The sequence below is a fragment of the Tinamus guttatus genome, unplaced genomic scaffold (assembly GCF_059628265.1).
Source record: "Tinamus guttatus ecotype Peru unplaced genomic scaffold, ASM5962826v1 Tinamus_guttatus_pri_ptg000240l, whole genome shotgun sequence".
NCBI lineage: Eukaryota > Metazoa > Chordata > Aves > Tinamiformes > Tinamidae > Tinamus > Tinamus guttatus.
Window position 1 is genome coordinate 10,199,606 of NW_028288774.1, and position 15,442 is coordinate 10,215,047.

At 38.5% G+C, this 15,442-nt stretch overlaps 1 protein-coding gene across 2 annotated transcripts in view; it reads right to left on the reverse strand.

The window, feature by feature from the left end:
- MOB2 (MOB kinase activator 2) overlaps positions 1 to 15,442 on the reverse strand; it is a 104,762-nt gene that overhangs the window by 54,562 nt on the left and 34,758 nt on the right. Inside the window, exon 1 of one of the 2 annotated variants that reach the window (XM_088525834.1) lies at positions 280 to 402. The exons of the other annotated variant lie outside the window; for it this stretch is intronic. Within the exon in view, the coding sequence (XP_088381960.1) occupies positions 280 to 317 (38 nt within the window). The 5' untranslated portion in view covers positions 318 to 402. Of the gene's footprint in view, positions 1 to 279; positions 403 to 15,442 lie in introns of those variants that run through there. 2 annotated transcript variants of the gene reach the window in all.

Genomic DNA, 15,442 nt, shown 5'->3' on the forward strand with positions numbered 1-15,442 from the left:
GTTAGATCAGATTCAAGCCATTTCAGCACACAGGCAGCCCTAAACTCCCTCCCTCCTCACTTATGAATGCACAGGCTTTAAAAGCAAAGCTGACAAAATGCTAAAGAAATCGAGCTGAATAAGCTGCGAGTGTTACGTATTGTGACCCTGCACTACTTCAGAGACGAAACACTTGGTTGTTATTTCACATAGCCCTTCACTAGAAAGGAAAACAAACGGTTCGGTTTTCATGCAGTTCTTATGGCGAGGATTCAAAGGATGATGCAGTTGCTTTCTTACCCGTTCAGCGTGTAGGAACCATTCCTCTTGAGTCTCATACTTGCAGATAAGAATCTTAGGAAAAAATCCAGAATGAGGAGGTTTGTCCTTTGCTTAACCAGAAGAGAGACACCTGTTTGGTGGTTGTGCTTTTTGTTAATCAGGGGATCTCTTTCCTGTTTCTCTGAGTCATCAGTGAGGAACAATGAGAAACCGCCACTGGAGCCAATTAGCAGGAAGCCCAGAGGAAACTGTCTGCAGCCAAACAAGAATCTGGAGGTGTAAAATATCCCCAGTCCACCTCTTACCAAATCTTAGAAACCAACAAGAAAAAGCAGCAAAAAATAATGGAGAAAGGGGGCTTATCAAATGGCTAAACCACACCCTGCATTTGCAAGAATAAACCTGTCAAAAACTGTAGTTTAGTGGTCAGCTTCTCTCCTTCCAATTAGTGTGCAAGCAGCTTCACGAATAAACTTCCTCTTTCTCTATAAGCCCTGCCGTGACTATCACTCCAGCTTTCTTCACTGTCCTTACAGTACAAGGCAAAGAAAAGAGCAGCCCTAAAGAACAATTATCCAGAGGTGTTTTTTTCTTTTTTCTTGCCTTTTTTTTTTCTTCTCTTTTTTTTTTTTTAAATGTCAAGATGAAAGCAAGAAATGTGCAAAGGGACATAGAAACCAACAACAGTTAAAAGGTTTATCTTCTTTGTAGAAAGAAAGTTAAAAATAGGCAGCTCTGAAGTCGCACTTGAAAACTGCAGAGAAGAATACCCTGCAGCAGTGCTGTCCTGGGCAGGCTGCCCAGCGTAAATCACACCATCCCACTGTCCACTTAGGCTCCTTGGCTCCCTTTCCTGTTCGATCTACCATTCCCTGATAACTGTGAACTAAACAGCTGCACAGCTTAACTTGTGGAAGAGAGAGATAAATCTGCTCTGTGAAATCAAAACGTCTCCAGGTAATTATCGATCATTTACTGACTGTGAGAAATTCAGTGTGAAGTAAAAGAAGAGACTGAAGTAAAAGAAATCACTTGAAAATATTAAAAAAAATGAATGTCACTTGTATCTTCAACGAAGAAAACCTTAAGACAGTGGGAGAACACTTTGCTAACTACAGACGAAGATTAATTCATTATTTATTGCCTAAATAGAGCGAAGCAAAGGGTAGGATCCCACAGACTCTGGCCTGAGTACCGTATTTTAATGACTTGAATATCTACAGAGAGTGCATTTATCAAACTCTGAATTCTCATCCTAAGCCTGTTTTTGCATTGCCCTTGCAGTCTCTCTAATATTTGTTATCTGGAAATTTAAAAACAGCTATTTTTTTTAAAGCAGCCTACAAATAAGGAAAATTGCTGAATTTTGTACTAGATGCCATAAAGTGCAGAGACAAAAGCAATCACTTATAGTAACATAGGGATTGATTACATCAGAAATGTTGAAGCAAAGTGAAGAAAGGTTAAATGGATTACAAGCTGAAGAAATCAACAATGCCAAACCGTTGATAAAAGAAGGCAGCGGCCCTGAGCTGCAGGAACATCTTGAGTCTGCAAGGTTAAAGTAATTCTTTTCAGCACCTATCCAGCCTCCAGGGTCTCTGCACACCCTAGTTCAAGACACACGTAGGGTTCATTGGGTCCCACTAGCACCAATCAAAGATGAGAACACTAAGGAAGGAAGCCAATACAACAATATAATAGGCTTCAAGAATGTAAAATGCTGCTGTAAAGAGAAATGGAATCATGTTCTTCATGCCACTGCTCTATCCATTATAAAGTAACAGACTCGAATTAAGCAAGAAACAAAACAGGCTAGTATTAGAATTTCTATTTTAATGAGTATGGTGACTCAGGAATACATTACTGAGTCTCCATTACTGTAGGCCCTTGAGATGATCTTGCTCTGGGACTGGGGACTGACTAATTGACCTCTATAGGGTTTTTTGTTGTTTTTTTGGCTCTACTTTTCTGTGATTTTCTCCCTTTGCTAGCTGAGATAAAGAATGAAAGTTATGCTTGGGAAACATGAGACAGACTAGCTGAAGTAGAATCAGACTACAACATGCTTTAGATTTTTCCTTGGGGGAAAAAGAAATATGTATAAGTTATGCTGTCTATGACTGCAAAGAGCTACAATAGAGTGGTAGCAGTACACTGCGGTTGTGATCATCAGTAGAAAGAATTGCACGCAATGTTTTGTGCAACCATCAGCTCTACAAAGACCCCACCTGCATGTCTGCTGGCACCAGGAACTGTTTCTTGGAGCTGCTACGGGTAGGCCCTGCTGTCCCTCAGGAGCTAGTGAAGGTTCCCCATTCATAAGATGCATCTGACACTAATTAGAGTGTTTCTGACATTGTATTTTTTCACTTTATACAAATTTGCATTGGAACTCCCCCAGCAATAGAGAACACAAGAACTGATTACGAGTTGGTGTCTGATGACTATTAGTTTATTTAACAGCAATTGAGTACTATTTACCATAACCTGATGAATCTTTTTTTTAATAAAATAATTGACCTTTCCCCAGTTACTTTTTAAATTCCTTTCTGGATGCAAAAAATTTAAGTGATATTCCCACTGATATTTATGAACATTTAGTTTTTACTAGCTACCTCATTTCTTAAAAATAAATTTCAGCATTCCCTTGCTCCTAGCAGCTGCTGTTTTTTTTCCTAAATTCTACCTCTGCTGAAACACATCAGTGCTTTTTATTTTTTCTCTCCCTCATTCTCTGTCAGAGATTACAGCAGCACAAGGGTATGTGTTCTTTAACATCTCCATCTGAAAGCTATTACAGGAAACCAGCAGCTAAATATAAACTGTCCAATCAGACTCAGATTGATGCTGGGATTCCTAAATGCTATCATGGACAAAAGAACTTACCGCAAAAACCCAGCAACAGCCTACTTGCCAACACAACTGCTTCAGAAACAATGAATTCCTCCTCCAGAAAGGTCTCCTGGAGAAACACGCTTGCTTAGCAAAGACCAAAGAAACACCTTTATTTTTAGTCAACATAAAAGTATTGACAACAAACTCCCTGAAGTAGACAACATGCTACGCACCAGCTGAAGTCTCCTGCTGTATTTTCAATTAGCTGCACCTACACTGTCCTCTCTGGATACACACGTTCCAGACAGCACTCACAAGCTCCCTCATCATTACTGTGGTGAAAACATATGGGCAAGTGGAAACTACATCTCCTTAGGATCCCTTCTAACGGGTAAAGCATTCTGACAGTCCATTTCTCTTATTTCTTCTCCCAAGTAGAATCTGTGTGCTTTAGCATGGTTTATTTGTTTCCAGGCTAAACATTCATCCATTTACTAGTTCCCTTCTAAGAGAAATTTCAAGAGGACAGGAATTTTAACATTTGGTCCAGTTTTCTGGAAGGTAGCTCAAAGAACATTTCTTTATACACAAGAAATTAGTATGGGTGACTTAGCATTTCCATCTGTCTCCTTGCCACTTGCTACTTTGAAAACAGTGTTAAAAGACCTCTGATTCAATTCCTATAATAAAAATTTCTCTATCTAATAGGAAATGTACGTGTTAAACAAAAAGCCCAGCACAGAAGAGAATAGCTAGTCACTCTAGTGCTTGGAAAGGATTACAGTATGCTCAGGACTTAATTATTCATCCGGAGGAAGTTTTGCATATGAATGATACATCTTTCTACATCTAAAAAGAAACACTCACTAACAACCTCAATCCTCCACATCTGGTCAGGAAAGAGAGGAGACAGTTTGCCCATATGTACCCTATTTTTCAAAGCCATAGCTTTCTCACATATGTTAAAGTTACTGCTACAGCATGTAACGTTATCTTATATATGTATTATTGACCAACTCCATCCAGCATTTTTGAAAAACTCTACTTGAATTTGGCATATGTCCCACTATTGAAGAGAATAACTTCCTTTCTTCTGGAAAACTTCTACTAAACTACTGCTTGTTCTTGTTTTCCATGGTCTTGCATCATAATTTGCAGTAAAGGGCTGGCCAAGTTAACTCCTAAGATAAATAATGATATACTGAATTTTCAGAAGCAGTAAATTTGATTCTACTTATCCAATCTGATTATATAGTTATACACACTTCATATTAGCTTATATGGCAAACGGGGCTCCAAAATGGGTGAATTTGGCTCATTAAATATTTATCTACTCAGCTAAGTCGGTCTTAATTTAAACATTAGTACTACAGAAACATGCAGCTTACAGGTCAATATCAATTGCTGCTAGACAAGAACAAGTAAGTAATCTTTTCCAAGAGGAGGAGATAAAGAACAGAAAGTTTGGCTATAAGACAAAGCTGGAAACAAATGTGTTTTCCCCAAGTTCTGCTAATTCACTCTGCACATGAAGATAGTGCTGCCTCAGCTTCTGAACTGAAGGGTCATTTCTTTGCCAAGTCTGTTAGGAAACCCCATTTCAGTCCTCCATGTGGTTTAGTATTGGAGAAAAACAAAAAACCACCTTTGGGGACTCTATATAATATTATATATATATACACACACACATATATATATAATGGTCAATATGCAAATGTAAAGCGAAACCACATGCCTGATATGCAAACAGAAAGCAATAACGCAAGAAGGAACACATGAAAAGCCATTACTTTAGCCTTAAAGGAAGATTTTTTAACTAAACACATTAGTCAATCCTGATAAAATGCAAAGATGACATCAGCACCGAAAGGGTTACTGCAAGTACTCCGTAACACGCAAAACAGGACAGCATTGGAGAAAGTTATAGAACTGAAATAACAGACAAGCAATCCGCCTGGAAACGGAAAGGGTGGGTGAGTACACTCTGCTGGACAAGGACAAAAGTCAGGGTTTATAAATTTAGAAAAAATACACACCCACACAAAACTTCTCAAGTAAGAAAATCCAACATTTTTAGAAGATTTTTATATAAATTTTGCTTAATCACTCTCAATGGACATCTGCCTGTGGCTCACTACAGGGAAGACGACACGTTGAGCCTGTGCCAAACAGCCTGAGCAGCCAAGGCTTTGGCTGGCTGCTGGGCATGCTTCCCCACTTGGGGCACTTCACTGGGGGCAGCTTTGGAGTGAACGAACATGGACAGGTCTCTCTTTGGAAAGGGTGTCCAAAAGAGTCAGTGCAACGAAAGTTTTGTATCAGACTTCACGGTGCTTGACTGCATTATTTGTAAAGTAATTTTGAATGGATTTTTATTGTTAAAACAGAAGCAGCTAGACAAAATTTAATAATTAGCTTCTGTGCTGGACAGAACCTTACACAGGGTTAACATAAGATATTATGGCTCAATAAATCTTTGAGTTGGAGGTGAAAGTTGCCCTGCTTCGTGCAGATGGGGATTAGGACCAGCCAAGTGGAAAACAGCTACTTACAAAACTGTGGCAAAAGGCTGGAGATGCATGAAGACCCTCATTCAGATCAGGCACGGAAACTCTGTCTATGTCAAAGGAAGGTTCACAAAGTAACATAATAAATAGTAAGAGCAGATTGATGTTCTTGGCAAAAGCAGCAAGCAGGTAATTTAGAGCTGGCACTGCCCCTTCAGTCCAAGAACAGGAAACAACTGTATGACTTACCAAAACGCCCCACCCAAGAAGCCTTGGTCGGTATAAAAGCTCCGGCTGCAAAATTTAGCTAGTGATACAATCCAGGAGAGGTCTGGAAGTACCACAGAGGGAGAATGGGAGAGAAATTTCTGAGAAGTAGACTTTAGCTAAAATTAGCTACATCAAATCAGGCACAAACGCATCCCTGAAGCCTATGAAATCAGGAGAAAAAAAGTATTAAGTTTTCTACTGTACAGTTCACTACTTTAATTTATATAATTAAATATTTAGTTAGCTAGTCTCAAACTAAGTTGCTAAAATCTGCAAGCAGTTTTTCTGATAAAAGAAATATTAGACTTTTTTCTTTAATTATGAAGATTCAGACTACAACACAGAACACAGTGTTTCATAAGTAAAACCTTTTATATTACAGATCAATTAACACAGAAAAGGAAAAAAAATCTTTAAATATTAAAAAAGGGCTGTAGTTTTGGTTAGATAAATAACAAATACGAGGTATCAGGAAATATATCTGCACAATAAATGAATAAATTTTATAAGAGATGGTGCATGCGAGTTGTTCTTTCCCAGTTTCTAATTCAGACGGATCAGAGTGCTGCGCAAAAATGCTGGCTTGGAATAGGAAACAGACTGACTGACATATTATAAATCATATCATACTATTTCAACACATTACAAGAAAGGTATTTATACCAGTATCAGCCATTCCCTCCTTTCCTTCCCAGCTTTCTCCTTACCTATAATTTGCTCCCATACTCTTTGTATTCAGTTTTTCATACCGCCCTCTCCTACATACCTGGCCTTCAAGGTCCTGAGCCAGCTCAGGATCTTTCAGGTGCCTGTCTGACAACTGAGCGAGCAAGGAGTAGGAAACACACACAACCATACATTAAGCTTTGACCTGCCTTTCCTTAATTACATACACTGCAACCCACACCCTCATCTCCTTTTTCCAGCTACACTACAGTCCTTAAGTATCTTTTTAAAAGGTTAGCAGAACTGTCCACTTCTAATTAAACTCGGGCATGAAGAGCCTCCAGAGCAGATCTTGAGTCAACTGCTTGTGCCCAAGTACTGCTGCTGACATTCGTACAGCCACGCGAGCACCGTTCATGTTATTTACACCAACACATTATTTACAAATTACCTCACACACCCACAGCTGAAATCCCAGTTCTTATTTTTAAAACTCAGTCTGCAGAACTGCAATCCTGTAGAAAATCATTCCTACTATTTTTCCTTCGGACAACTAGTTAAAAAATATAATAGGAATTATTATTAAATAAAAATGTATCAGACTCTCCATGTTCTTGTACAGTAGTGGATTATTTGCTTGTCTGCCCTGGAAACAAGAAACCTTGCTGCAATATGAGATAAAGCTCAGCTCGGAGAAGTGAAAGCTAGAAAAGAATACAGTTGCATATTTGCCTTACAAACGTACACATATTAAGTTGTTGTGATGAAAAGCTTTCTCCTTTTTAACTGGTGAAAAATGATAATCTTCAATTACGTATGAATCATTTCCAAAGCATTAGCCAATTTTTGTCCTTTTTCAAAAAAAAAAAAGTCTCTTTGAAAACTTTGTTACATTTTTGTCAGCATTTTTGGCAACATTTTGTTCTCATACACAACACATTACAATATACAGCCCAAAAACAGTCAGGTAATCAAGTAAGATGCCTTGTCTTCTGAAGTTGCAGATAGTTAATGAATGATTACAAAACCACCTACAAAGCAATATAAACCCAGGACCAAGTCTTTACCCTGACCCTTTAATTTTGTGCATGTTTCACTTTCCCACTTTCTCACTTTTCAAAGAGAGTAACATTTTACATTCATGTCATGGCAACACTTGAACAACTGTCAAGCCAGCTGATTCTATCTGATCATTGCACAGGATTATTTCAAGTTCTCACACATTAAAAGCGAGCTTAAAGGCCAACTTTCCATTCTCTTACACTCCCAATGTATGTCCTGGTAAAATCACACCCAGGAAAGAACGGCTCCCCTTGTCTGTAGTCAGGACCACCGCACTGCTGCAGCAAAGCCATGCCAACACAAAGACAGCTTACACAACTAATCCAGCACAAAGCAACATGTTACAAGAAAAACATAAGTATCTATATTTACATTTATATTTACATGAGAGTTTGTTTTTTTCCCCCTCAAAAATTTACTTTAGAAAATTCTGCAAAAGCTCCATGAGAAATTTCACAAAAACTCCATGAAAATGCAACTGCAAGAGCTGGAAAAGGAAAAGTGACTGCAGTAAGTTTTGGCTGAGAATGCTAGAAACAATTAGAAGTGTCATAACATCCTCAAACTACATCTTGTCCTTCTGTACAGAAACTGCAAAATGATGCATTTTAAACAGTCACTTCCACACTTCTCACAACAGCCAAGTGAAAACCACCACCATGAACACAACGTGCTTCTTGAGAACAAAAGCCCTTTTTCCTCAAGCAGGGCTCAGCTTCGGTGCTCCTTCCTCACAGTCCAGAGAAAGATTCACCGTGTCCATGCACTGTGCTCCAATTACAAACACCAAGGTCCACGAAACATTACAAAAATCTCTGAATTAACTGCTGTTGAAGTGACAGTGAACTAAAATCCTGAAATGTACTACAAAAATAATGAGATGCACAATAGGAAAACAAAGACTTTCCCTTCAGCAAAGGATCAGTGCAGGCTCTCATTTGAACACTGGCAAATTAGCTTGAAGTTCTTTTCTGGTACAAGCTGTTGTTCTGTGACCTTACTGATGAGACTTAGGAAAAATCTTGAAAAGAATATATGACCTCCCCTGAAACTCACATACAAAATTATTTTAGCAGAGCAACCACATCCAAGGTGATGAGCTAGCACAGAAAACAGATTACCCTCTATTATTTCTTTCTCAAGAGAAACATGCTTTTAAACCTGCAAACAGGTATTTCACTTTGCAATACTATGCAGCTATACACTCAGCTTTTTGGAAAATGTACTGTTGCCATACTCTCATTTAGCCTGCCCTTGTTACCAAACTGAGCTTCAATCACACCATAATCTATCTGTGATCATCTCACCAAGAAAGCTGCCACCACAGGTAGCTCATCACCCTAAAGGTAAAGGTGACCCCTGGCCACCCGACAGGTATGAGGCCATGCAAGAGGAGGTGTGTGATGTGATTAGCTGACATTTCAACTCCAAGAGTGCAAAGACACTGTCATCTTTATAACCCCAAAATGGAAGAATTCTGCTCTCCAATATTACAGGGAGGAACAAAATACCACATCTCTGCCCACCAAGCACCATGCTCATATGATGCATAACACATATCTCTGTCTTAGCTCAAACACAGCAGCTTCAAGATAAAACTTGAGACAACACTGGTAACCTTTCCATCTTCCTATAAACCTTTTCGATCTCAGGCACCTAGCGTGCCAAGGGCTACAAATTTAAGAACCCCTCCCTATAAGGGAAGAAGTCCGCATCATTTGGCTGTACTTACGTGCTTACACTAAAATCCCCTCACACATATAAGCAGTAACTGAGGACTGTTTAGGCCCTGAAGGAAAGGCTGGGCACCTTAAAGTACAGCACAGAGGCTTTCCACATCCGACTCTCATCCCCACTCCTTCTGAGACCTACAAACCAGCAACGCTAAGCAGCTCCCCTCCTCCATCTTTTCTATGTCTCAGACACTTCCTGTCTCCATTGGCACTTATTTTCAGCCCTCAAGATTCCTTTCTATACGTTCCAGGAACCCTCTAGCCACCCTCTGTCCAGATGGCAGACGTCAGATGAAGGGAACAGGGTCTTGCAGAGTCTTTTCTTGGCCTGCTTCGCAGCAGCCTGCTGGAACGCAGGGGCAGACCGAGGCTTGCACAGACACGGCTCTGTTGCACTGCGAAAGCCCTTCAATCCCTCTCTCGAGTTTTCCTCAATGCCCTCTTTGTCTCCAAGCAAATTTGTCTTAAACCTTTCAGAGGCCTCTGCTTTCCAGGGGCATGCTTTATACAGTCAGCTCCCTACAATGCTGCAGAAAGCCAATAAAAGGCCAAAGGGAAGGGATCTTAGACACCACAGTAATGGATAACCACAGCCTCATTTTTTTAGTACATGCAAAGCAGATGCTGTTTTGACAAGTGTATGTAGAATAAAGAGCTAGGTGATAACTCCTGTCCTGCTGATCCCGGTTCACCTGCAAGAGATTTTCTGAAATTTGACAAAAACACAGTAATTTATGTGCTCAAATTCAACAAGGACCATCACCCTGTAAGGAACTATTTTCAAACGACGACTCTGGGATAACTAATATCCTTTTATCTTTACATTGGAGCAACAGACCTGCACAGTTGCACTGCTACAGAGACGCTGTCAATGAAGTACAACACCCGTTCACATGTAAGCATCAGAAAATGCCTGCTAAATAGGTCTTATCCCCAAAGGTCTGTTTTGCCAAAGAAGTGTAAAAATGCAAACAATACTTTATGCCCAGCTGATACCACAACCATGCTGACCACTGGTTTCATAAGTCTTAACAAGATTTGGGATACCTTTAACTCCATTCAAATCAAAGCTTATGACATTGTCTGATTCATTATTTCTATTTATGAAATAATACTTTCAAGATCCAAGAGAGTTTAAATATGAAATATATTTAATATATTAAATATATTAAATAAAGCTGTGTACTATAGAGTATACTTAAGTATAAGCTATTCTAAAATCAAATGCATTAAAACAAGATCGTTCCCCCTTCAAAGCTTAATCAGGAAGATCCTAAGGTAGATCTTGCCAAGAAATATTCTCTTCATTTTGGAAACAAGTTACAGAACTTAAGCAAAACTGTAGGGTAGGAGAGGATAAGCTATGGAGAGCAGTAACACAGAAAACCTCCCAGTATTAGGCAGAACTTTAGAAATCCAACATCTTAAAGGAACTGATCAGAAAAGTAAAGTAATTGGCCACAGAATCAGTCAAAACATGATCTTGTCCTCTGCAGGTTAATAGAAAAAATGCATCTCTGAGAAAAGCAGCATTTTTATATACCATAATGTCATTATCAAACATGTTTTTCTTCAGGCATTGGCTATCTTTTCAAACAAAGGCGTTCAAAATGGTAAGTCTGAAGAACAATAATTTGAATAAAGAAACAATAAATATCTCCTGTTGTTTCTTTTAGCACTCATGCTCATCAGCACAGCTTGCTATAGATCTGTTTTTGGTGAGAGGATATTTTCACACTCATTTTCATTAAGAGCCACAGAAAGAATATTTTTCCTTCAAAAAATTCACCACTTCTCTTTGGTATAATTTAACAACTAAATGCTATGCATACCCGATATTGGATACTCTAGCAAGGAATTTTAATCAGGTGTATTTTTTATCTTCCCTAAAACTTGTTTATTCTTAGAAAACAATCTTTTCTATTCCTTTCTCTCTGACAAGCTATTAAAGATGCATATTTCACTACAGATAGTTCAAACTCTTCCACTGCTTCAGCTACCTCCTTTCATTTAAGGGGTGTGATCTATTTGGGCATTAGGGAGATATACTGTAACTATATGATCATATCCATAGCTCCTCCCAGGAAAATTTGGGATTATCCAACTGAGGATATTTATCTGCTGTTACGAAATGTCTACTACATGATTTACTGTCCTTTAACATATAATAGCTGTAGCTGATGAACTGGTTTTAAGTTCCTGTTTTGTCTCCTCCCTTCTTTAGTTTCTCAAACGTTGAGAGGTGTAAAGTCTTCAGAAATAATTTTCCAGTTTGTATTGAATTCACAACAAGTGTATGTTCATCCACAACCTATAGCTGGCTAGCCACTCTTGAACACCCCCTAATTCCGTGAGCTGAAAATGCAAAATGAAAATATAAATCAGTTATAGACTACCTGTACAATCTAGTTAATGTGGGCTAGCTAATAGAAAACCATTAAGCCTATAGAGTCAATACAGCATAAGCAGAGACAGTAAAAAAGGGAAAAAAGACAATGTAATACCTAATTACACATTTAATCATTTATCAGGATACTCCAATAGAAAGAAAGAAGAAATAAAAATGAAAATATATTGTGACCAAAAGAGATAACTGCCTAACCGTTAAATTCTATGCAAGATAGTTCTTAAGGTGGGAAGAGAAGTGCATGTGTCGCGGCAAGCATTTACAACTGAACTGTAACAGACTTAGGGCTCAGTGAACAGCCAAGTAATTTTGCACTATTTTTGGCTTGGAGTGATAAGATTTTCTTGCATAGTTAAGCATTACTTCCAGACATCTGTGTTTGATTCTGGTTTAAAGCTAGGGTTAGTCTTGCAGGGGGTGTCCCTGCTCAGTCTATAAGGAATATTCTCCTTGCATCACAAGGAAGGATTATCTTCAAATTCAATACACAGAACTCTAATACCAACTGTGTCAGAGTACACTGTGAGCAGGAACAAGAGGATAATGTTTATATTTTCAGTCCCTCGGTTTTATGAGCATCTAGGTCCAACAGAAACATGAAAAACAACACAAAAGAAGCAAATAGAAGATGAAACAGTAACCCTATAGACTAAGGAACTTGAAAAAGTAGATGCTGAAGCCACAGACAGCTTTTCTATGGATAGTACCCACCCTTCCAGTCATCGTATCTTCCACCATCACTCTTAAAGTATCAACTTCTCTCTTTGTAGTCTGTGATGGGATTTTCACACTGATGTGAAGCCACATAAACGACTAACCTGTATTTCTTCCACATTCTTTTCTGAAAATGAGATTTGCAGAGAGAAGAGGAAGTAAAGCAACTCAGCTAATTAAGAACTTTCCCTATTCCATTCTCTAAGTCTCGTTAGGCCTTAAGCCCCTGCCCATGTATATTCCTTGGAAGGATCTGTTTCAGGATTGCTATTTTGGTATCTTCATGCCAAAGTTTAAATAAAGCAACTACAATCTCTTGGCTAGTACATGCTAAGAAAATATTTGCTCTGAGACAATATTACCAAAGAATGCCTCTGAACTGTCTGCTCAGTGTGCTTTTGTCACTAGGGTATAAACCATAAGTAAAATAGAAAATAAATATTAATTTATAATAAATATATCCTTATTATCCTTGTCTTTATTATCTTCACTGACTGTGAAACTCCCTGCCAGAATCACCACAGTTTGTGTCAATGTAAACAAGAAATGGATAATCAAACACTCTGCAATCAGTCACTGGAGTTTGGAATTGATTGCTACAGAATCTCTCACTATTACAAAACAACAGAATTATGCAAAAGCTCATATCTAAAATACTCTTATATAACTGATTCTGACACTGCTTTCAGAGAGGAAAGAGATTTTTTGCTAGTGCTAGGGGAAAAAAAAAAAAAAAAAAAAGGCTGGGAAACTTCCTTGGCAACTGGACATCCACGTTGGCAGAAGGTGTGGGAGGGAAGAGCAAAAATTCTTGCCTCTATGCAACCACATGTCCCATAAAAACTGGGCAAAAGGACCCATGATTTCAAGTCCACTCCACCCTGGTTCATATTACTTCATTTTTTTGCTAGTTAAATTTCTATTCCAAGGTTGTGGTTCAGAAATCTAATCTAACATTATATTATAGGGCAGGGTTCTCCGTAGGACTATCCAGACAACCTACACCACAACTTCCATACCAGCAGATATTTCTACTCAGCTAATAGTGAACTGATACTTGAACATCTGGCATGACAACAGTATATGAAAATGAGTAAATGAAAAACTCGGAGCTGAAACCAAATGAGAAAGATATTTTTGATGGTTCTAAACAAGCCAAGAGAGTGATGGTATCTGAGGGAAACTGAAGTTTAAAGTGGAATTCTTAATGTGGATCTGCAATAGATCCAACAGACGTAAACGCATTAGAAATTGGTTCAGCCAGTGGCCTACATGAAGGCTAAAAATCAGCAGCAGTCAGACCGTCCAAGGAACCATTTGTAATTAGACACCCCAAATCGCTGCTTATGATTGCATTTGCCATATGCTATTTCCTGTGCTTAAAACTGGAGAGAAGAAAGACCTTCAGACAGCACGGTAGCAAAACTGGTAAAGGAAAGGAGCAGATTCTGTATGAGTCTTACCTGGTAACCTAGTAAGAATCCTGAACCACAACATGAAACGTAACTAATTTCTTATGTCTGGCTTACTAGCACATCAACTGCAGAGCACAAAGAAAATAAGACAAACATATCACCTTGAGAAAATATTTCACAGCCTTCTACTCCAGCTCCTCAAATCGAAGTATGAAGTGACAACATAGACCCTACAAAAATATTATCTGGGTCTAAACACATTGAGAGTATCTCTATTAAACAAAGGCAACAGTGAAAGAATGGTTATAAAAGAGTGCTCAGTAAACTGCCTTTTCTATCTTAAAATGTTATTTCATACAAAGAGATGAGATAAACCCACACTGCTAATATTGTTATCAAGATAAAAAGCTAGCTAGAGGCAGAAAAGCAGGGCAGGAGAAACACTTAAGACTCAGTTACTTCCTCCCTCTGGCTACCCCCTATCCAATGTTTCTTCTCCCTCTGCAGCTAAGTTTTTTTCCAGCTTCTGTCTGCATAGTACAGGTTCATGTCCATACATGTCTGTGCTAGCTAGTTAAAAAACAAAATCATCTTACCAACAGCGGCACAGCGAGCAGATGATGAATTCCATTCCGACAAAATCCACAGCAGGGGATTTCCACCAGGATGGTGAAAGAGTAAGACACAGTTAGGATACTCAAAGAAACGCGGGAGTCAGGAGCCCGTGGCTGCCTGAAAACTGATTACTGAAGCACTGCCTGAAATACTGGTAATTTCAGAAAAATACAACTTCTAGCAGGTAAGGGTAAAAACAGAAGAACATCCCATTCCAGAGAAAGGATTTATATATCTTATTCTTGAAAGGGCAGCTGCCCCAAAGAGAGGAAAGTGCTGCCTGCCTTTCTATTTTCTATTGGAGAAGCTGTTATCATAAAGTTTCCTCCTCTTCTTCCAGGGCAAGTCTGATAAATAAATAAATAAAGCCCCTGCTCACATTAAATGAAGATTTAGCAAGCATTTTACTAATGCTTCTTTCCATCTAGTTCTGCCTGCCTTTCAAATCAGTGTGGAAATAAAGAAACAGTAATTCTAAAGAATAAATAAATAATGAGAACTATTTTTTCCAGTCCTTCCTCTTCCACAACATTAACTCCAGTGACTCAATACATATTAGAAAGTCCAAAATATCTGCTCAAAATTGTTTCTTCTGAAACTCAATCACTTTCTTGAAAAGCATTAAGACAGTTACTTTATATCTGTTTTAAGAAATATCAGGAATTCCATTCATCTTTCTACTTCTCATTCCACCGGGAGAAACAGCCAGATGTTTTCTTCCTGGACGTGTTTATTCCACTAGCTCCACCTTGTGGAATGTGCCTATAATATAAAAACAGGCCCTAGAGGAAAAAGGGCTTTAATTTGAGTTTACGTTTAATAAGATTTTAAGAAGACTTGACATTTACATGTTTTCATCAGTCACATAAGAAGACACTCTTAAATGATCTATATTCCCAGCAAAAAAAAATAAGCATCAAGGAATTACCAATAAAATAAGCTGTTTTTACTTCG